Here is a 22181-nt window from a genome sequence, read left to right as displayed (position 1 = left end):
GATATGCAACTCAGTGTTTCATGAAATTTATCATCATAGGTTTGTTTTCTGTGGTTTATATTTAGAGTAGAATATTTGATGCATTATTTACATTGGAATTAAGTTGATTTACATTTGGTTGAGCTTAACAGTAGAGTTGTGCTCGGAGTTTTCATATTTATACCTAGTCTTTCTTGAATATTTTTAATAGTCTGCAAAAGGAGAAAAAAATTTTTTAACTACTGGCCTTCTTTGCAGGTATTACAGTAAAAATTACAGAGAAATGGTTGTGAAGGGGTTTTTGCAATGGGAAATTTTGTACAGTGGTTATAAAATTTAAAACCTTACAGTGACTTTGGCACATAAGCAACATCTGCTATTCCAAGAACCATGTTTGATAGTTTAGGGCTTTTTGTTTACTGAAATGCCTTACAGCCAATGTATCCTTTTATATCATTTTACAAGTATGTGTGACCATGACCTTGGATTGTTCATTTCGAAGTCAAAGAACTTCAATTTCTGTATACTGTCACTCATTCTCTAATGAAAACAGTCTGGAAATTAAGGAGCTCTCGTATTCCAAGAGCAACCTTGTTATAATAGGGTTGTTTGGAAATATTGGTAGTAAAATATAAAAAATATGTGTTCATGGTGCTCCGGAGTATACCTGGAGTAAAGGCAGAAGGCAAAGAGGTGCTTTGATGAATTGGAGATGTTTTCATTTCTTTAAGCAGTATAAAATACTGAAATGTAGTTGGCTTCCACTGTGTTAATCTCTTCTAAAAAGTTTGGAAGTTTTGCATCTGCAGGAGCTATTGCTTCCCTGTTGCCTCTCTCATGACTGATAATAGAGGGATGTTGACACAGACCTGCTGTAGAAGATGGGAGTAAGGAATCCCTGATTTATAATCTTGTTGCAGCAGCGTCTGTTGGGGAGTGACGAGAAGCCAGGGTTGGCTTGCTGGGAGTGAAGAAAGGCTTTGCGGGGACCCTTTGTGGCTGCCAGTATACTCTGCAACTGGGGAAGAGGAAAAGCTCAGTGGCCAGTTCCTGAGCTGAAGCAAGAGGGGCGAATAGGGATTTGCCAAGTAGGCCATCTCCAGTTGTAGCGAAGCTGTTCGTAGCAGGGAAATTTTTGTGAAGGAGCTAATAATAATAATTAATAGGCAGTTTGCTTTTACTGTAACTGAAAAATAAGAGAACATATTGCTATTAAAATAATTTTAACTTCCTGCAGGGTGCCATGCCTAGATCTAGGGAGGCTGAGAGATTCTGATGGAGAGGTAATTATAAATTAATTCTGTCTTGAATAGCTTTTAGAATTCATGTGTTGCAGGAATTTATAAAAATATCACCCTGAGTATAAAACAACTATGATTGCCTGTCCTTTTTTTTTTCTGTAATTTTAGGATGGGGACTCTTACGTACCATACAGTGGAAGTTATCGTCGTACATGCCCTCTAGATTCATCTTCAGATTGGAGAACGTCACTACAATTGCCATATGCACAGCATCATCAGGCTCAACAGGTCAGTCTGTTGCTATAGATATCTTTAAAATATGCCTCTTTAGCAGTGATTAGAAAAGCATATTTACCTTTATTATACAAGTTCTCTTTTTTTTCTTTTGGTTAAATTCATATCTCCACATGGTATTGGGCCAAAATATTTTTGACAAAGTACTTTTTACTGGGAAGCCTCTAGAATATTTAAAAAATCCTATTTTCTTATATACCTTAGCTCTTCTTTGTTGGTCGATACATTCGTCCTTTTCATTGTACTCATTTTTGAAGAAATATATTGATAGCTATCTTTATTAACAATTTGTCAAAGCAACTGAAAAATGTAATACTTTTGAGGTAGCATGTAACAAAATAATAAAGATAAGATCAATAGTAGTTAGTAAGTGTATGATTGAAGACCAAACCCAAGTTTACAAACAGTAAGTATTATTTCTATGGAAGAATAGTTACTTTTGGTGAAAAGGAAACTTGTGGAGTTACGTGCAGCCACTTCATAGGTTTTTTTCTTAAGTTTCCTCCTTAAGTTTTTCTTAGGAACTGTGAAGTTAACTTTGGAATTATGTTCAATTTGTCAGAGCACTTTTATTGCAAAAATTTCCTGATCGCATACCAGCATATTTTTTTCCCTGGATGACTAAGAAACTTAATCACCCCTAATCTTCGGTGCTTTATAAGGAAAATCAGTAGTCCAGATGCTAACATTCTGGTTTATACTACAGTACAGCACTGTTCAGGATCAATATCCACTATAACAATTTTAAGAATTAATTTAATTCCTCAGATACTACAGTTCCCTGAATGCAGGAGAAGTTTTCTTTTGAACTCTTACATCTGAATTAAATTTGAACAAATTAATGTGACAGTTTTTTAATTGATCATGATACATATTTAGTTTCTCTTTTCCTTTAGTTTAAACAGGTGTCTAGAAAATCTTGTCAGAAGAAAATAGAGGTAAAGTAGCTGAAAAAATACACACTGACAAAATAATATTTGCAATTCAGTAGTAGAGTACCATAGTATATAATCTGAAAATGTAGTATGTTTTACTACATACTTTACAGGAACTAGCTTATTGGAGAGACTATTTTTCATCTGCTGTCATTCAGTCAGTATTTTGAGTGTTTCAAATGTGATAATTAAAGGGGAAATGCTGAAGTATTGCAAACAGTAGTCTTCTCTTTGTAGTCCCTATATATTTAAAAGTTTAGATATCTAGAGCTTTAAACTAATTCAGGAACAATGCTACCCTACACGGTTATTTTCTGTCTTAATTGTACACCATACAAAATCATGGTAAAAATCTTACTAGTAGTAGTACATTTTTATTTGGTTAGGGTGCAGGAAATATCCTAACCTATCAATGTTACTTCTTTTTGGAAGAATTGGAAAATATACTGTTTAAAAATCCATTATTTCAAAAATATTTAACTTATGTAAAGCTAAGAAATACTCTAATGTGTTTAAAACAGAAGTGTAGCTAGAGGAAAAACAATTATTAATTAATTTGTACATAACCTGTACCCCTTGAAATGAATAACATAGCACCTTGTAGAGCAGGATTCCAAGTTGGCTGGAGCCCAAAGTGAATCTGCCAAGATAATAATTTTATGTTTCCCTACATAACCAAATGGTTTCTCAACTTGAAAAAAAAATTGCATTTAAATGAAACCTGAAATGGTTAAGTGGGTTTTTTTTATATCATGGACTAAGAATGTACTATTTCTCGAATATCTATGTGCCCAACATAGTATTTATGCATGTCTTAAGATGTAACTGTAAACATGTAACTATGGATAGGTTATTTCCTCTGTACTGCAATGTAAGCGTGCAGTGCAAACATACTGGAGTTGCTATACTCTTTTTTAGGTCTGGATGCCTATAATTTCACAGCTTGCTTTACCATTTTTATAAAAGGTAAAGTTCATACTTATAATTCTGTCTAGCTGCAGGAAGGCTAACGGAAGGTTGGTATGGCTTTGTCTGTTTCTCAGGGTCTTTCTCCCTTTCTTCTCTGCTTTCCTTTATCTCTTGTTGCTTCCTTGCTGCCTTCATTATGTCTTAAATACTGAAGTGCTGAACGTGCAGTAATCTATCTTCTGTTCACTTACCCTCTTTTGCCTCTTTTGCTCTTCCTCCCCCCCCCCCCCCCTTTTGCCTGAATTCCCCCCTTCTTTTCTGTGGAGAAGATTTTCAAGCAGTTCTAAAATACTTTAATGTATTCCTCTGAACGGCCTTTATTTCTGCATTGCTTGCTTCTGGGGCCCTGACTGAGCATTCCTTTAGCAGGAGATGTTCCAGCTTCTTCAATAACAGACTGTGTAAGTAAATCTTCCCAAAATAGGTCACTTTTGGAAGAATTATTTGAATATAGTCTTATCATTCAGGTATTAACCAGGGAAGGGATGTAGATCCTCTTTCAAAAGAGAAAGCTGCCTTTTCAAGAACATAAATCTTCTGGGGTTTTGAGAAAAACGGTTTTCTAGAACAGAACTGTTACACTGCTGTTGCAAGATGAGGTGTGTCAAGTAGAGATGCTAGGTAAGGCTGACTTAGTTTTGTTAGTGTTGAAGGAATATCACTTAAACATTGAAGATGTTCGGAGAGAAAGAAGAACGGAGTCTCGGCTTTCTGTCATTGCTGCTGTTTCTACTGATCCAGCCTTCGTTGTGTAGAGCACTGAAAGTGGATGTAAAGTTAGGAAGGTACTTAGCTGGGTTCAAAGCCTTTTCAGCTGATGCTGTTCTACGGAAGGAAGTCCCAGTACTAATACTCATCTGCCATCTAAGAATATTAGAGCTTCTGATTGAAAATTCCATCAGACCATTTTTAGCCATCCAAAATCAAATGTCAGAATTCCCTTTTTAGTGGTCTGTAACTTTATCTTATAGGGCAGAACCACTGAATCTGTCTTGGCTTCTGTCTTTAAAAGTGATGTAAAACCATTTGGTTGTGTACTTTTTAGATTAAAAAATGGCAGAATATGAAGAACTCAATGAAAATTAAGCCTGAATATGCAGTCATATTTGCATTTTTTCTTAATGTGAAGCATAGTGTCGAGAAGTTTCAGAAGTTATATGGGATGGGATTTATAATAATGCTGTTTTCATTCCATAGATCAGCCAGAGGCTTTTATATTGATTACTCTTTGCTTTAGCATTCTGTTTTGGAGCAGAAGACAATACCAGAAAATCTGCCATCCCCAACAGACAGATATAAACTGAAGTATTGCCAGTATGAAGCAGATATGAAGGAAGAATATAAGCAATATTCTCAGAGAATTGCAGAAAAGAAAAAAGACCACCTTCAGTGTCCAGAAGCTTCAGTAAAGGTAGCTGCCAAAGAAGTAATTGCATTTTTAAATAGCAAACGTACGTTGGTATTTCATTACAGTGTTTGGAGAGGTTTGTATGTGTGTGTAATTAAATTATTCTATGTTTTTATTGTAAAGAAATAAAAACATCCACTTTCAGCATCTAATGTTGAGTAGGAAATAAAATATAGGAAGCTTCTTTCAGTTGTTCCAGAGTGAGAAACTGAGGTGCTCTGAGAATCTAAGTATGCGCGTATTCTCTGGTAAGAAATGTAGCATTTGCCCTCAGAGTGCACCTCTAGCCTGAGCATGAAGATTAGCATGAGTGACAGGGAAGAGTTTGCAGCCTAAGAAGATGAGAGACAGCGGGAAGATCTTGCTAAAATGTTATTTCCAAATATAGAAATGCATTCTATATTTTCAAAATATAGAAGTATATTAATTATTCTATTCAATTATGAGTATATATAGGACTTAAAAAAGAAGTAGTGAAAGATGAATCTGTACCTGAGAGAACTATTAACACTGAAAATGGAAAGGAATATGGGGTTAAAATAATGAAAGATATTATCCATACTTTTTGCTTTGATGTTGTATAAGATACAGTAGAGTTGGACTGCAAGCTGTATTAATTCTGCCAGGTTTCTTTTGTGTTTTTAAATTAAAGCTGAGATGTAAACAAGGGAAGATTGGTGGGCAGAGACTGGAAAACAAAGGGGTGAAATAACCCAACTTTCTGCTTGTTCTGGAAGAGATAGTGGAGAAGGGTGGTTGCACAGAACAAGATACATCATTGTAGGTGTAAGGAAACAGGAAACAAAAGTAAGCAACAGCTGTGAGGACTGGTCAAATGGTAGACTGTGCTGAGGGTAGATGGCTATTTAAGAATCTTAATGAAAAGTTAAGTATGCAGATGTTGAGGAAACATATTGTGCTCATTGCTTTTCAGAGAAAAGGTTTGTGATGAATAACAATGAATTCACTGATTTTACTTGCTTAATATTCAGTAGTTTGAAAAGGGAAGGTCTTACATAAGACAAAGATTATGTTTCACATATTGTTGTTACTGTTTTACACGTATTGTTGATAGTTTTAAAGGGGCTTTCTCCTCTTATAGTCATGCTTTTAGTGTGCAGATAAAACTTGGAGAACCTGCAAGTACCTATAAGTAAACATTCTGTGAGTAGAAATGCTGAGTGAAAAAACCAATTCTGTTACTTTGTTTAGTTTTATGTTTGGTGGCAGTTAAGATTGTCAGTTCTGGGGATTTGTTGTAGTATTACTTTTTTTTTTTTAAATGATTCCACTCTTTTGTACCAGTCTGACACCGTCATGTCATCTGTTTTCCAAGGAGTGACTCCTCTATATGCTGTACTGCAAGCCCACCAAAAGGGTATTTACAGGAGCAGCGAAGTTAATCTGAAACTGAAGAAATAGGTGGCGAGTGTATACTGGGAGAGAAAAAGCAGGACTGGCTTATTCTGATGATTTGGGATTTCCCGAAAGAACTTGCTAAGCACTAGAAGCTATGTGTGTCAGTTGTTATGACAGATTTTAATATCATGTCTAGCAGAACAGTTTTCTGCCTTAGATATTACCACCACCCGATTAAATTAATAAATCAAACCCTTTTCAGATTTCAAGATACTTACTATTTTATCTTATTAGTGGAACTTGTAATAACTTTTATTCTCTGAAAAGAAGCTGGTCCTAGAGGAGCATAGCTAACAAAACCTACTCTTTTGATTTCTTTCCCGTGCTCCCTCTTTCCTTACTTCTGTAAATACAGTCTGCTTTATCAGTTTTCTTCATATCCTCTGTGTAGGAGATACTTCTGTATTACCCTCAGACTGATTTACAAGTCTGTTAGACCCAGTTCAGCAGCATGCTTTGGCTTTTCCCTGTCTAGACTGTATTTAACTTCTTTGCTGGTCAAGAAGCAGCATCTCTGCCATGGTGAACTTTGAGCTATATGCATAATGGTGAATCTGCTGCTTTCTCTTTGCTGTTCTTGAGCAGAACAGAAAAAGGATGAGCTCTTGTCTTCTTCAGAGAGTTACTGTGTGAGCTGACATAGGCAGGACGCAGGACCAACCACAAAACCATGGATGAAATACAAAGAATAAATTTATTTTAATTACCTTGTGAATTGGGGGATTGCTGAAGCAGCACCTGGGCCAGAGGCACACATGTGGGAACACAGGCACCACAGACCTCGGTCCTTGCTAGAGGATCACTGAACCTGCTGTTTCCACCTGTTTTTCAGGGATTCATGCAGGTGTAGTTTACCACTGTGCTTTGATCTTTCCCACAGCAGGGCAGGAATCTCAAGCATGTTTGATAGGGTGCCTCCAAGTCTATCTGTGTTATCTAAACACAGATGTTCTACCTGTCAACACACAAGACTAAACAATGATTAGTATGATATATGTATTTTTCAACACCCCAGCTGCAAGTCACTTGATCATGTTTACAATCCTCCTTGCCAATCTTCCATTATTTTCCCACAGGTACTAACAGTCTACCTTCTCTGACTTGCTGCTGATTTTTCACAAAGCTTGTAGGAACACAGTATTTTTGAGTTTTTTTAATTTCAATATGGTTGAAAGCTGGTAAGTATTCAAAAGATGTAAGGAAAGATTAGAGAGCAAGATTTGTAAGTTCTGTAGAAAGCTAGGCTTAAAAAAGTATTTTTTCTAATTAGCATGAAGGGGAAGAAGTAGACACTTTAAAAATAAAGAAGAAAGAGAAAAGTACTTTTAAATAAATTGTTGAGGAAAATGTGTGGGATTTTGTTTGTTTTTCTTACAATTAATTGAATTTGTTTTATGAAAAGAATGTATTTTTGTGTAGGGTATACAGCTTGAAGATGGACATAAAGAAGATCTTACAGCTCTTGATGAAAAAGCTCTCCTGCAACAATGCTACACAAGCAAGCCCTATAATATGCAACACAGTATAAGGAAATCAGAAGCTGTAAGTATTTTGGCTGGTATTGTGCTGTTAACTGTCTAGACTTGTAGCATGACTTCCCATGTGTTCAACAGAAGTCAGGCCTTTGGTGATTTGGTCCTAGTATGTAATTGCACCCATTGAAATCAGGGGAGTTTAAACACTTGTTTCAGTGGGAGCTGAACTGAGCAATCCAGTGAGCATTTTTTTTTTTGTAATCTTATCTGCAAGGCTTGTATTTTATGCAGTAATGTATATAAAAGAGAATGCAAATTATGAATAACAGATAAAAATATATACATACAACTAAGATTAACTGAGTGGGTGGAGTGAACCTGAGTATAGTGTTAGATACAACTCTTACTCTGACTTGTTTCTAGGGTAAACAGGCTGTTTTCCCTCATTAACTCCTGAAATGGAGTATGTGATGAGCACTGGCTTTGTAAGCTGTATGGGCTCTGCTGCTGGTATTATATTGGGTCAGCCACAGCTTTGGCTGAGTCTTCAAGATCCAAGGATGGAGCTTCTACCGCATCTCTAGGCAACATCTTCCTGTGATACATTACTCTCCTTGTGAAGTTCTTATTATCCATACCAAGCCTCCCAAGGCTCAGTGTGTAACCTTTGCCTCCTGTTACACTGTTGGTGGCTGTCAAAAAATGTTTGGCTCTGTCTTCTTTGTAACTTCCCTTTGGTTGTAGGATGTTTTCAGAACGCCTTGTAGATGCTGGTTCTGCAAACTAAAGAAACCCAAGTTCCCTTAGCCTCTCCTTTCAGTTTCTTTGTCTCCGATCCTCTATCAGATGATTTCCAGGTTCCTCTCATCCCTATTGATCTTGGGAAGGAGGGAGACCTGAAAACTGGAAACAATTATGGCCTCACTATCATGCGTAGAGGGGAATTAAAACTTTTCTTATATGGATGTACCTGATGTTTCTTTAATTTCTTACATAGACGTGACTTTTACTCTTTTTAGGACTGAACAATAGGAGTCTTGCCCATCTAAGGCTAAGCCTTGAATTTAGGATTATTTACAATGATGAAGAACCTTGAGATTTCATATTGCATGATTCAGTATTTGCATATGCAGTGATGGCTTCAGAACTGTTTTTTGAAGGTATTGCAGGATAGAGTTAGCATTCTAACTTTCTCATGGAATACTAAACCATGAGAAATTTTATGAGATTGCAAAAGTAAATAATTTTAATTTATTTTGTTTGCTTATCACTATGCACTGAATTTTGCATCATTGCAAACATTTATTTGATACTGGTCTCGTCAAAGTGAATGCGGATGTTGCACTACTGAGGTCCATATTAATTTTCATTATAAGAAAATTTTTCAGAAGGTACTTTTGTGAGGAAGTTGAAGAACCTCCTGTTATTTTTAGAATGAATTTAAAGATCTATACTATAGAGTGAAGATAATGGAAAAAAGTTGTGAAGCATTATTAGAGTAACTACTTAACGCTAAATCAAATAAGCTGAAAACACTGAGAAAGGGACCAGTGCAGGACCACAAAATGACAGGTACACTGCAGCTGGCATGCTTTAAAAGGAAGCCAGTAGGTGTCTGAGCAAGGTGTCACTGAGACCTTTAGAAGCCCTTTTGTTATTGATTAGCACTTGTGGTTGCACAGGCTGGCTGTCTCTTTCTACAAACATCTCTTAGGTTCTCTCAGGATCAAGTTTCTGATAGTGGTAGGAATAATGGAAAAAAATTGGAAGTAGTAACTGCATACATATTAATTCCTTTTGGTATACGTTGCGTCAATTGTTGGCATTTGATTTTAAGGTGTTTTAAAAATTTGCCTAAGAATACACAATGTTAAAATTTCCTTTTACTGTAATCATTACCAAAACCTCTAATGGTAAAGTAGAATTTATCTTAATTTTTTTATAGTTTGGGATGAAAGTTCCCTTATTCAAGACAGATTATAGTACATGTGTGATTGCAAATAGACGCTATATATAATAAACCCAGGGTTTTTTAGAAGAAGGTTGTTTTTCTCTGAATAATCATATTTTTTTGAACAAGAGTTACTACTTTTTAACCAGTGAGAGCTGCTGCAAGTTCAATGTTTGCCTCAGCAATTCTGTAAATTCATGGTAGAGCTTTTGTCTAAGAGCTGAATGGAATATGTTCCATGGAAGAGTACATTTAGTGACCTAGTATTCAATTGAAATTCAAGGACTAAGGTTTCTTTTTTTAAAATCAGATTCTTTTCAGCATGCTAGCTGGTTTGGCTCTATAAGGTGGGGTCCAAGGAATATGTTGTGTTTTAACAAACACCGCTCTGTATTATCAATGTGTCCTCTTTACATAATGCTTTTTCATATAACTGTTGTGACAGTTAATGGGCAAAGATTCAGTAACTGAGTAAAGCACCTGTAGTTCTCATAGGTGCAAAAATGAAATATGAAAGCAGACTAAAAAGCCCCCTATCTCCTAGAATTCAGAAATCTTTTAAGGCTTACAGTCAGTTCGGAATAAACACCAGCTGGTCTAGTGTTACATTATTTATTTGGGTTTTTTGGTTTTCAGTTTCGTGTTTGGTTTGGGTTTTTTTTTGTTTGGTTTTTGTCCGTCCCCGTCCCCCCCCCCACCCCCCCCCCCCCCGGCTAGTGCCAATCAATATTTACTTGAAGGTTGTGAATTATACCCATAACACCTCTGTGGAGTTGTCCCTTACAGTTAGCTGTTGTCTGGGAACAAACTTTTGGTTCTTCTTCAGCCATGGGAAGGCTTGATCTGTCTAGAATTTGGTTTGCATGCAAGAATTGTGTGGAAGAAATAACCAATCAAAAAAAAATCTTAATTCTTCAGTTTCAGAATACCTACAAAGTTGTCCAAAAAGTTGCATAAACTCCCTCGGTAACAATAATCTCTGTTTTCTCATATATAAAAATTATTTTTTTGGGAAAAAAAGCAAATTTAAGGGCGGTGAAAAAGTTCAGGAATCTGGGAGATAAAAGGAAGAGATGCTGGGGGCTGGTTGTTGCCAATAGCCTCCATGCTGTCCTGGGGTATCCTCTTGTGCTTTGGTTTCTCTTTCTATGAAACAAATGATGATTGGTGCCTGAGGACTTGACAGTGAATGGCACAAGGTTATGGTTCATTGTTACTCTAATAAAAATAATAATAAGATCATGTTAAATCCCCTTCCCCCTTAGGATGATCTTTCCTGAAAGGTTTTTTAGATTGGCCTGTCTCAGCAGAAAATTATTGTGGCATGCAGCAAATAAAAATTGTGCATTGAAACTAAGGCTTAAAAGAATTTTTTTGACTAAATATTGCTGGAGGTAAAGTTCCCTTCTCTGAGTTGGAATCTGTGTCAACCGTGAAACCTGGAATAGTGCGAGTTTCCTCAGGCTCTATTGTACTTAAAGAATTTATTGGAAACAATACAGAGATAAGGATGCTGTCCATCAACAGAAATACTAGAATTCTCATATTTATTGACAACTAATATGCAAAGACAATTTGAGTGTGTAGCAGAGAATATTATTTGTTATTATTGTTATGCAAATAGAACTCTATTGAAAAAGATGGAAAAAAATTAATTGTGACATTGGTAAGATTGTGACCTCTGAATGCTATCTTAAAGGGTAATTTATTATTTGAAGTGTCTGGTGTTACGTATTTCATTTGCTCTTAGTCACTTTTTCATTGCAGGAGGATGTTGCTGCAGAGAGGAGAAAACAGGCTGTAGTAGAACAAGTGATGGTGGATCAGTTATCTAGGTAAGTGAATTTATAATGTAAAATTTCAGTTTTCCCTACAGAAAAATTTAGATCTGTGAGTGTGTCGCTTTTCTTGCCTAGGAGCTCTTTTGCTCATCTCATTCCAAGTCTTATGGAGTCATATGTAGTGTTATTATTTTCAAAAATTCTTTAAATGAAAAGTCTTTTTTATTTAACTTAAAAGGTCAGTTTAAAGTGCTATGTGTAAGTTAATTTTTTTCTGAGAATAATTTTTAATTTTTTAATTTTTAATTTTATACTTGAACCTAATTTAAGGGCTTTACAATAGAACTAGTTCTCAGAAACAACCATCTTGCACCTCAGCAAAATAGACAAATGCCTGCTGTTACAAATTACACTCCTTCAGTGTTTATTTTCTTTTCTAAGAATCTTAGCCTTATTACTATTTCTTTATTAATATTGACACACATCCTGCAAGAGTAAAGGAGTATTATACCAATGTTGGACACGTAGGGAAAAAAACGCACAATGATGAATCAAGTTGATCAAGGTTGGACAGGAAGGCTCTCCTAACTTCATTGCTATCCCTTCAGCTCCAAGAAAGCATTGCTTCTATGTAGAAAGATCCCTTAATATATAAAGGGGGAAAAAAAGTAACTTACAGGTAAAGATCAGTATAGAAGAAAACATCTTTCCTTACTGTTATTCCCATAAACTTGTTCTCATTTTTAAGCATGCTTTAATAATTCAGAAGTTTATCCAAGTTGTCTGGTTATGGCAATATAGGATGGCACAAGCTAGGTTCGTATAGTTTCCTGTGACCTTACCCTTGCTAAAAATTATCTGTGGGTTGGTCTACAGCATGTTGCATTCTGTGTTTAGTTTACAATCTCTGTAGTTATCTGTACTGATATTATAGCGCATCAGATCTTAAGACTTTGAGGTTGAAATGTTGCACTTCACCATTTTATTTTTTGTTTCTGTTCCAACTGCAGATTAAATGACCTATATTGTTTAAAACTATTAATGCTTTTATACTATTTAAAAGCTGATATATCAAGGAAGTTGCATGAAGGAAATGAGATTGTCATGAAACAATGTTAAATTCCAAGTGTCATTGTAGCAGGATTAAAAATACGGAAGTGTTCAGGGCAGCAATCCCCAATTTTCAAAGAAATGCTTGTTCCATGTCATATCTTTACAAACATATAGGTAAAGCAGATGATTACAGAAATCATCTTAAAAATGTGCTGGTTGTATTGACGTGTTTCAATCCTACTGACGTTGGATTTAACATACACACGTTTGTTCGTCTTGGATCATACATGTTCATTCTGTGCTTAGGCTCCTTCAGCTGCTTTGCCTTATTTTTTCCATGTATTCCTTCTCCTACTCTGAACTCTTTTGTTGATGATGTCAAAACAATATTCAGTAGTGTTGCAGCTGCATCAGGATGAACTTTTAATTAAAAAAATCTGTTTATATTCCCAATATGACTGTGCCAGTACTGCCATACAAATTGGTATCAGAGAGCAGGATGTTAATTGGGGAAGGTTAGTTCAAAACTGTTGTGTGAAAAAAATCTAATAAAGGAAACACAAAGGTGTTTTGATTTTTGTTTTGATTTTTTTTCTTAGTAAAGTCAATCTTGCAGTTAAATCAGTGTAACTGATGTGTGCAAAGATCAATCTGCATAGATCAGAGAACAAGTTTATAAAACTATTAGCCATGCAAAATTATTTTTTTCCTTCCAATTGTGAACCATTTCAATAACGTTGAAAGAATCTAATGTATTTTAAAGGGTCTCTGCTTTTGTTTACTTGGTAAACTGATACAGAGAATATCAAAATGTTTGGAAACCAGTTCATCTATTTCTTATCTGCTTGATGGGACTTTGAGGTCCTATGGGCTTCCTAGGGGAAAGTGCCAATGTTTTTATTGGATGATGTCGCTGACTGGCCAGTACTAGTAACTGTTGTCACTGATTGTGGATGGAGCTGTGGATAAAGAAAATCAATGATGGAACTTTTACAAAAATAGTGGAAATGAGGGGAAAAAACCCATCCCCAAACGCCTTCGTAATCCTGATTTGTTTTATATATACATATATAAAATATACTTAAAATAATATGTATATACATGTAAAGTTACTACATAATAGTACACTACCAGAATATTTTTGCATATATTTGATTTTGAGTAACAGACTTCAGAATTTGTAAAAACAAACAAAAAAAATAAGGCCACAAATTTATGCAAGCTTAATGGGTAACTCTAAGATGTTATTGCTGTTATTTTGGGGTGTTTTCTTTCCTGGGTAAGAATAGGTAAGATCTGAGATTCAAACTTAATAATAGTCAGCAGGCTTCTCTCTGCTCTTCTTTCTGGTCAGAGCTGTTATAAATGACCCAGAGCAATCCGTGTGTGCTGATGTTTGTGAGGAAGCTCATGGGCTTCTGGGACTTGGGACAGCACGAATGCGTTTTAGAAAAAGAATGTTTCATGAAGCCAAGTAAGTTTTCTCTAGCGGTCATTTTTTTAGAAATTCACTTTCTGCTGTATTCTTTATATGATTTTGCGCTCTGCGGTGTCTGTTTGCCTTTCCAGATGTTTTATTTCTGGCTTAGATCCACCAACTTCATGTGAAGCCTCTTTTGTAGCCTACTCATAATTGCCTAGTGGGACCTTTTTTATGTGGATTCTCTGTTGTATAATGATTGATTCATAGAATTTATAAAACCTAGGAGACATTCTTAACCTTATATTGATATTGTTCATCACTGGGTTTTGCCAGCCTTTTCTGAGCTGTTGAATGCTTGCAATCTTGTCATATCCTTTTAGAGATTCCTAACCTGAGGTGCATAAAATTGCATAAATATGCATCTGTAAATGCTAATGCAGTTCTTCACAATATAATCATACTTTTCTTTCATGTTTTGATTTCTGCTGCAGTAATTAAACATACTGGCATTTAAGTGTCATTCCTGGCCTGTGAGCATTGAAATAGTAACTTCCAGGGCTTAAGAAAAACTGAGAAAAAGTTGTGATCCATAAAATTAAATGAATCTGCAGGTCCAGGTTTTGTTCCATTAATCTTTCGCAACATGCAGGCAAATATCTCTGCTTTGTGCATTTTAACATCCTGCTCTAAAGCCTTTCTAAACAAATGTCATCTTTGTATTCTTAAAAAAAAAAAAAAGGCAACAAAACCAGTCTCAATCTCTTACACCCATCACATGGACAAATCCCCATTCCTGGAACTCGTAATATGGCCAATAGACAACATCTAGGTGGGTAAAGAAGCTCCAACCTGGGTATTTTTGCAAGAAAACACATTGATTGGTGGAAGTATGGTAAGTGGTAGAAGTTTAATTCTTGATACAAGTGTATGTAAACAAAATATCCCATTCATATCTATGCCTTCTGTGAATGTACTCTCATACGATGTAGTTACAGAACACTTTCCACATTACAACTCTGAGTTCTTTCTAATTCAACTACAAGGGATCATCTCCTCAGCCAGTTGCCAAGGATACCGTATTTCACATATTTTGCTGTTTTGAAACAGTTGATTTTTATGTAACGTTTCTCTGTGAGCATATAGGTGTTGTTAACATGCTGCATTATTTTCACAGAATAAGGACCAAATCAGGATTAACTGAAAACATGCTCTCTAACAAGCTACGTTTTGATAGTAGGATTATATCAAGGTAATCGCAAGTTTTGTGAAGCTTTTCAATTCTGTGAATTTATGAATGATGATCATTTTACCCTCTTGAGATTAATTGCACTGAACCTTTCTGTTCCCTGTTTAGAAAAAAGTATGTGCTGTGTGGGTATATATATGCATACATGGATAATACACATTTTGACATGGCTGATGGATAGTGGCTTTACAGTCCCATTGTACAGTGTTAAGATGCATATGTTACGTTACCATCATACCCATAGCTCTGCGCAGGACAGTTAGCACAGGGGCTGTGTAAAACAGTGCTCTTAGCCATTGTACCTCAGCTGATTAAAAATTAATTTAGTCTTGGCTTAGTATGTGGCAACCACTGTGGATGGAAAGGATGGCTTTGTGTCCTTGTAGCTCCTTGCATATTAAACTTGCAGGTTTAGGGCATCTTTGAAACTGTTCTGAATTGAGTAGCAGTGACATAAACATTCTTCAGCTCTGAAAGTGGTGCTTTTTCTGAAGCAGTGAGCTGTATACTTGTTAGACATAGCTGAGGATTCAGCCATGTAGCTTCAGATACCACAGTGAATGCAGTAGTCCTGGTGTAAGTAATCCTTTAGTTAATGAATGAAAATGACATTGGTGTACTAAAACATGAAGCCTTGAAAGCTGTTTTTAACATTATGGAGAATGGAATGTTGCATTAAAATCTGTTCAAATCCAGAAGTTGAATTCCATGGTGGTTTAGAGAAAAGAGTCAGATACCTTTTTCAGAAAAAGAGATTGTACAACGTGCAACACTGGAAATAAAATGCGTATTCCAAAATAAATGTTATTTATGTTTGGGTTGAATTGGATTTATATAGATGCAAAAACATAAAGGTGCTTTTCAATTTTCCTTCTAGAAATGGTCGTGATGCTTGTAGAGAGTTGATTGGATTTTTTTTTGCATGTGACAGATCCCTTACTGTATACGAATTTCGACAGTTTGGAAAAAATAGGTAGGATACATTACTTCTTTTTAAAAAGGTTTTAAAACCCATCTTCCAACTGTATCTAAGAAACTTAAATTTAATTGTTTTAATAGCAGTTTTGAATTATTTCACAGAACAAATGCCTTGCCTTTCATTCAGAAGGGAGTTTATCAACATCAACGTGGACAAAGGAAGGGAAAAGCTTATGATCTTAGTGACTTCTATATTGTAAGTATTCTGCTGAATGTAAGGCGATTTTATTGGTGTTTTGGAAGTAATATTTAGATATTCGAGTTGAAAATTGTGATCTAGCTTTCAGGGAAGACCAAAAGTCTTCCCCTTCAGTAACATTTTCGAATTAAAGATTTTTCAGGAGTTGATTATTTTGCTGTCCCACGTTTTAGAGATTCCATTTGTGGCTTCAGATTAAGCTGTAGTTTGAAATTTTCCCACTAGAGGACACAAGACTGCAGACAGTGCAGACCTTTTTGTAGGCAAAATGAACAACTAGGGGACAGTCCTGAAGATGAAGTAGATTAAAGTACTTGCTAAAAATTAATAATCTTTGCAAGGCTGCTGGTATTTTTGACACAAGACAATGATTAAATATTTTTTTAAACGTGAGGCAATTGCAAGTTAATTGCTTTTAACCTAAAGTTTGAAAATGTTTACCACCAGATGTTTAGAGAGACCCTTTGAAACAATGGTAAACTTCATCTACTAACTAATCTGATGACTGACTACAAATCATACTGCATCTTCTGTCCTGCTGTACTTCTATACTGGGTTAAGTGTTCCTGGTTTATAAATACTTAAGCAATTTTTCAAGTAGAGTGTTTTCACTGAGTTTTTCACATCTTCCTACAAATCTTAAGTTTAGAGCAAAACCCGTGTTCAAATGAAGTGTTGAAAGTAAAAGAAGGCAACATTAGTTTTTAGAGTGTTTTGTCTAATCACCTGCCTAATCCTGACTGTTTACATGTGGCTATAAGAGTTTCCAAGATGAAATGGATTACTTTCTTTAAGGGTTAAAGCTATTTTTTAGAGACTTCTTAATTTTTTTTTTAATTATCATGTGTATCTTTGCAACCTGCAGATGGAAATGTGTTCTGAATAAAGATGTGTCTTAAAGCTGTCCAGAAAACGTACCCTACCAAGTTCAATAGCTCTTTGGAATTACATCGTATTTGTGAATCTCCATATCTGCAAACAGGGTTTCTGGGCTGACATTAAGATATACAAATCTCTCACAAAGTCCAAATGATTGAGACACTTGTACAATAACAGCGTCTCTGTTGCCTTCCTAATTTATGAGTTCTGGAGTCTCTATAACCCAAGTCTGCATGGGTATTACAGTTAGAGCTACTGGGTTTTTTTATTTATTTATTCTTATTGGTATTCTTTGCTTTTTAGTTTGCTGCTTTTCTTTCTCTCCCCTTCCCTATTCTACCAAAACAAAAAGCATCTTTAATTTTGCAAAATACATAAGGTGTGTCCTCTGTCCCCAACTTGGAGGGAAGGGGAATTTGTAATACTCAGAAGAGACTATACTGGATAATAGAACTCTATGCTACTAATAATATATTTTTATTCAATACTTATTTGTGAAATACAGCAATTTTAAAGAATAACATTATAATTAAACATTGCAGGAATGATTTGAACTTTGAGAAGGCTACTTTTTAGTTGTTTGTTTATCTCAAGTATGATTTTAGGTTACTGAAAATAACTGTGGAGGGTTTCCTCTAGTCTGAGAGAACTTCACTTTCATGCAATCAGTGTGGCACCTTCTGTGACTATTTTCTGTGGTCCAGTGAGTTTTGGATCCGATAAGGATGAAGGGACAAGAAAAATGGAAAAGTAGAGCCTGGTGGAGGGAACAACAATCTGTAGTCTCATGTTTCTCAGCTGTAGATCAGGCAACAGTAGGCCCTCTTACTAGACAAACCGCTATGTAGATAATGTGGATATCCTCTATGAGGATAATGTGTCATCTTGGAGCCTGCAGCTCTTTTTATTTAGTACTAGAAAGGCTCTGTTAAAAAGGTTAACTGACCTTAGCTACAAGGCTTTTAACAATCACTTGAAAGTCTTGCAGAATGTATTTTATGAAATACACAATCTAATTGGAAATCATTGTACGCTTTACCAACAGGGAGCTAACCTAACTTTCCGAAGTGTTGATCATAACCTTCCAGAAAGTGTTAAGCAGAACCCAGTTCTCACCCTTCGTGTGATAAGTATTGATGAAGCAGCTATGGATTTTCTAAAGTAAGTGCAGCTAACTGTTTTTCAAATTACCTTTCCTTCCTTAAGAAAAAAAAAGATTTTTTAATAAGAGCTTCTAACATCTTATACTGCTAAAAAAAAAATAATCTGTCTTTAGGCTGTTGTTAGGAGAAATTAGTAATAGGTATTAGTGGATGTTTTGTAATTCAGTAACTTCCTAGAATAATAGGCAGGAATTTTAAAATAAGAATTAATTAAATTATGAAACTGTCCTCTTTGCTTTGTTTGAAGTCAGATGTTTTTATATACAAATCATATACTGAAACTTTTTTTGTGATGAACCAAAATACTATGTTTGGGGGAACAATGCTTTTTTTTTTTTTTTGATCAACTTTATTATTATCAAATCTTTTGTGAAGCTTATGTTAAAAGCTTGTATTGGTCACGGTAATGCAAGTGTTTGAACACAGGCAGGTGAAGAATTAGCGTTTTCTCTGGTTTTTTCTTTTTCATTTTCTTTTTCCTTCCTCTTCCTATCCCTTCATTCTTCATTCTTCCAGATATTGCACCCTGTTGAAGACTTCAGGCACTGGGACAGGATTTCTGCACATATTCTTTCAAAATAGGTTTCAGTAAATTAAGGTGTTCGCAGTCTGAAAGATGGGTATTTCTTTGAACTTTTTCAAATGGTTAAGTGAATGGTTAATCTTCAAGTATGTGTTTATTTTTGAAGGTAATATTCTCATCTCAATATCTATGCAGAAGTAAACTGTTTAGGGAATGAAGCATCTTTGTGTGGGTTTTCTGGCTTTTATTGTGGATGTACTGGTTCTTAGCACAAATAAAATCTTGGTATAAAATTTATTGCACTGCTGTGTTGCCTGACCACAGAAGTTACCTAACAGTGTTGGAAATACAGTCAGAGTTTGATTACTCAAATTTTGGTGAGGAATGTTAGCTGATAGCAGATGTTACAAGGTAGAAATTTTCATAAAATCATAGAATCATAGAAGGGGACCTCAAGAGGGTCTCTAGTCCAACCCCCCTGCTTAGAGCAGTGTTTACTACAGCAGGTTGGTCAGGTCTGCATCCACTTGGGTTTTTAATATCTCAGAGGTTGAAGACTCTGCAACCTTCCTGGGAAACCTATTCCAGTGTTCAATCAACCTTACAGTAAAAAAGCGTTTTCTGATGTTGAGAGGGAACCTCCTGTGTTTCAGTTTGTGCCCATTGCCTCTTGTCCCGTTACTGGGCACCGCTGAGCAGAGCCTGGCTCAGTCTTTACTCCTCCTGTCAGGTATTTATACACACTGACAAGATCCCTCCAGCCTTCTCTTCTCCAGGCTAAACAGTTCCAGCTCCCTATATTTCAAATGCTTCAATCCCTTCCTGACTAGGAACAGCAGTAACAGAATCTCAATTAAATACATTCAGTATCTAAAGACTACTTTTGTTAGCACAACTTAACTGACTATTATTTTTCTTTCTGCAAGTGTTTAGACACATGAAGCTTGTTCTCAGTTACGGTAATATTCCCTTTAAGGTCCCTTTACACTGAAAGCTTTGCAAAGGAGCCATAGTGAGCTAACAGTACATAAAACAATAAAGTCAAACATAATTGGTTATAGAAATGTATAGTGGTATGATGCTTACTGCTAATTGTTCCCTCTCTGCAAGGTTTCCTTGAAATAAAACACAATATAGTTTAATTTCATATAGTTTATGTAAGACATATTACATCTCAGAAACCTATCATTCTGGTAAACAGCTTTTTCTTTCATTTGTTGCTAATCTTATACCTGTGAAATTTGGAGTTGATCAAATGTTATCTCTGAAGGCTCCAGAAAGAAGACCTCCTCACTGGGGATTTTGGATTTTCGGCTACCTGTGGTGGAACAGATTTTTCTTTTTCATACTCTCTCTCTGTGTTCTTTCCATTAGTGACTAAATTTCAGATTGTGAAGTCTGTCATTTTCTTCTGAATGGGGGCGTTGCTGAACTCAGTATTCTCTGGTGCAAAACTCTTGAACTGAGTCCTCTTACTTCCATTACTGTACTCACAGAGAATCCTGTTCAGGTACAGTCCAAAAGGTCTGTGGCAGGTTTTCAGGAGCAGCTCTGCCCTGCTGTTACAAGCCATGAAGCTTTTGTTTTACATGTGTTTCAGAGAGAGTACGCTATCTTCTGTAGGTTGTTGTTGACTTTCCAGTTTAGGTGGTTTGATACATGCAAGCTTTTAGGGACTTCATAATGGGAGGTATCCAAAGTGGAGATTAAAAGTCTTAATAGACAGCAGAGAGGTAAGTCTTTGGCCTCAGAAAGCAGATGGAGGAGTACTCCATGGCAAAGCACTGGTGAGCAAGCAGCTCAAAGTTGACAGTAATGCTTTTCCATTTGCCTTCCTATTCTGATTTAAATAATTAAATAATTATAGGACTCTCTTTTTTTTTTTTTTTTTCTTTCATCCAATAGGTTCTTCCACAGTATTTTTTATCAACCTTTATAATAATTTCTGATGGGGGCTTCTGGGAAGCCCTTCTCAGAAGGGAATGTGCCAGACAAAACACAAAATTTAACCATAATTCCTAGATCACACCTAAGATATGCTGATCCAGCTTTCGGTCTATACCCTTGCAATTTCTCTTCTAAAGAGAGATTTATAGCTACTTCATGTTATTTTCCTGTTGGTAACTAAATGTAGTTGCTTTAACAAACTATTCCAGTGGCCTGAGCTGAAGATTAGGACTGTCTTGAAATAAATTTCTGGAGATTTTACGCACAGGGGGAATTATCCATGATTAATGAATTAGTAGAGGAGCTGCTAATGGAATATTGTCAGAAAGGAATTTTTGCATATCTGCAGCTGTTCAGCAAGGACTTTTGTGTGTTCTGTCTCAAACTCAAGCAATTGGATACTATGCTTGTAAGGGTAGTATAAGAATTAAATATAAAGTTCAAAATGTTTTTTATTACAGCTGTTTTGAATTCAGTAATATTACATGTAATTTCACCAGTCAACACGGATTTTTATTATTTTAGATCTTCTTCTATGGAATTCAAGCAAGAGTGTTCCAAGCAAGTGGTCGATGACAGCGAAGTTTTCAAGAAGATTCAAGGTTTGTATCTATCAGAACCCATTTAGTTTTATTTTCAGTACCTCTATCTTTACAGCTCAACACAAAGAACAATAGTGATGTTAGAAAGATTTTATTTGTATAAATGAAATTAAGTAAAAGTTAGATATTTATCAGAATATTATTAGACTGATACCAGCATAAATCAATCATAAGAATACTTTCTCCTTTTTCTTTTTTTAAATAAACAGTCTGGCTAAAGATCGTGGAGACAGTACAGAATAATTGTGAAAGTAATCAATAAAATGTTAATCTGTGTCAACATAATCTCTGAAAAATGCTGAAACATAATGCTGATCCTATGTTGAACGGGCATTAAATTAAAATAGTTATTGGCAAAATGTACAAACACAATCTCATTTCTTCAGTTAATTTTGTGCTAGATACTTCTTTTGGAAATTATTTCTGTACCTTGATAAGGTGGGGTTTTTAATAGTCTTTAATATTATGCTTATTAAAATACGTGAGTATAATTTGAGTAGTATATTCTGGAGTATGTAAATAAATTTTACCAGGTTCCTACCTACAGCCATTAGGACAAAGGCATAGCTTTGTGTTTAAAATTATGGAAAGATGTTTATGCAGTGCTATGTATTATCTTTGTAACCTGTCGTCAACAAAAACTATTGAACTGAACAGCTTCCAGCTTGTAGAATCTCCACTATTTAGTGTCATTAGCTAAACCTGTTTTAAGTAGG

At 35.5% G+C, this 22181-nt stretch overlaps 1 protein-coding gene across 4 annotated transcripts in view; it reads left to right on the top strand.

Annotated features, from left to right (window-relative positions):
* CAPS2 (calcyphosine 2) overlaps positions 1–22181 on the top strand; it is a 31121-nt gene that overhangs the window by 3466 nt on the left and 5474 nt on the right. Inside the window, exons 4-15 of one of the 4 annotated variants that reach the window (XM_049792040.1) lie at positions 1217–1262; positions 1389–1508; positions 2411–2452; positions 4656–4829; positions 7665–7787; positions 11439–11506; positions 13860–13979; positions 15103–15177; positions 16052–16147; positions 16255–16348; positions 18276–18391; positions 21389–21465. In XM_049792040.1, the coding sequence (XP_049647997.1) occupies positions 1217–1262; positions 1389–1508; positions 2411–2452; positions 4656–4829; positions 7665–7787; positions 11439–11506; positions 13860–13979; positions 15103–15177; positions 16052–16147; positions 16255–16348; positions 18276–18391; positions 21389–21465 (1151 nt within the window). Of the gene's footprint in view, positions 1–1216; positions 1263–1388; positions 1509–2410; positions 2453–3700; positions 3820–4655; positions 4830–7664; positions 7788–11438; positions 11507–13859; positions 13980–15102; positions 15178–16051; positions 16148–16254; positions 16349–18275; positions 18392–21388; positions 21466–22181 lie in introns of those variants that run through there. The other 3 variants (XM_049792041.1, XM_049792042.1, XM_049792043.1) reach the window with 3 other exon arrangements.

This window comes from Accipiter gentilis, chromosome 34 (assembly GCF_929443795.1).
Source record: "Accipiter gentilis chromosome 34, bAccGen1.1, whole genome shotgun sequence".
Taxonomy (NCBI): Eukaryota; Metazoa; Chordata; class Aves; order Accipitriformes; family Accipitridae; genus Astur; species Astur gentilis.
Note: the sequence above shows the minus strand (reverse complement) of the source record. Positions and strands in the feature narration are given on the sequence as shown.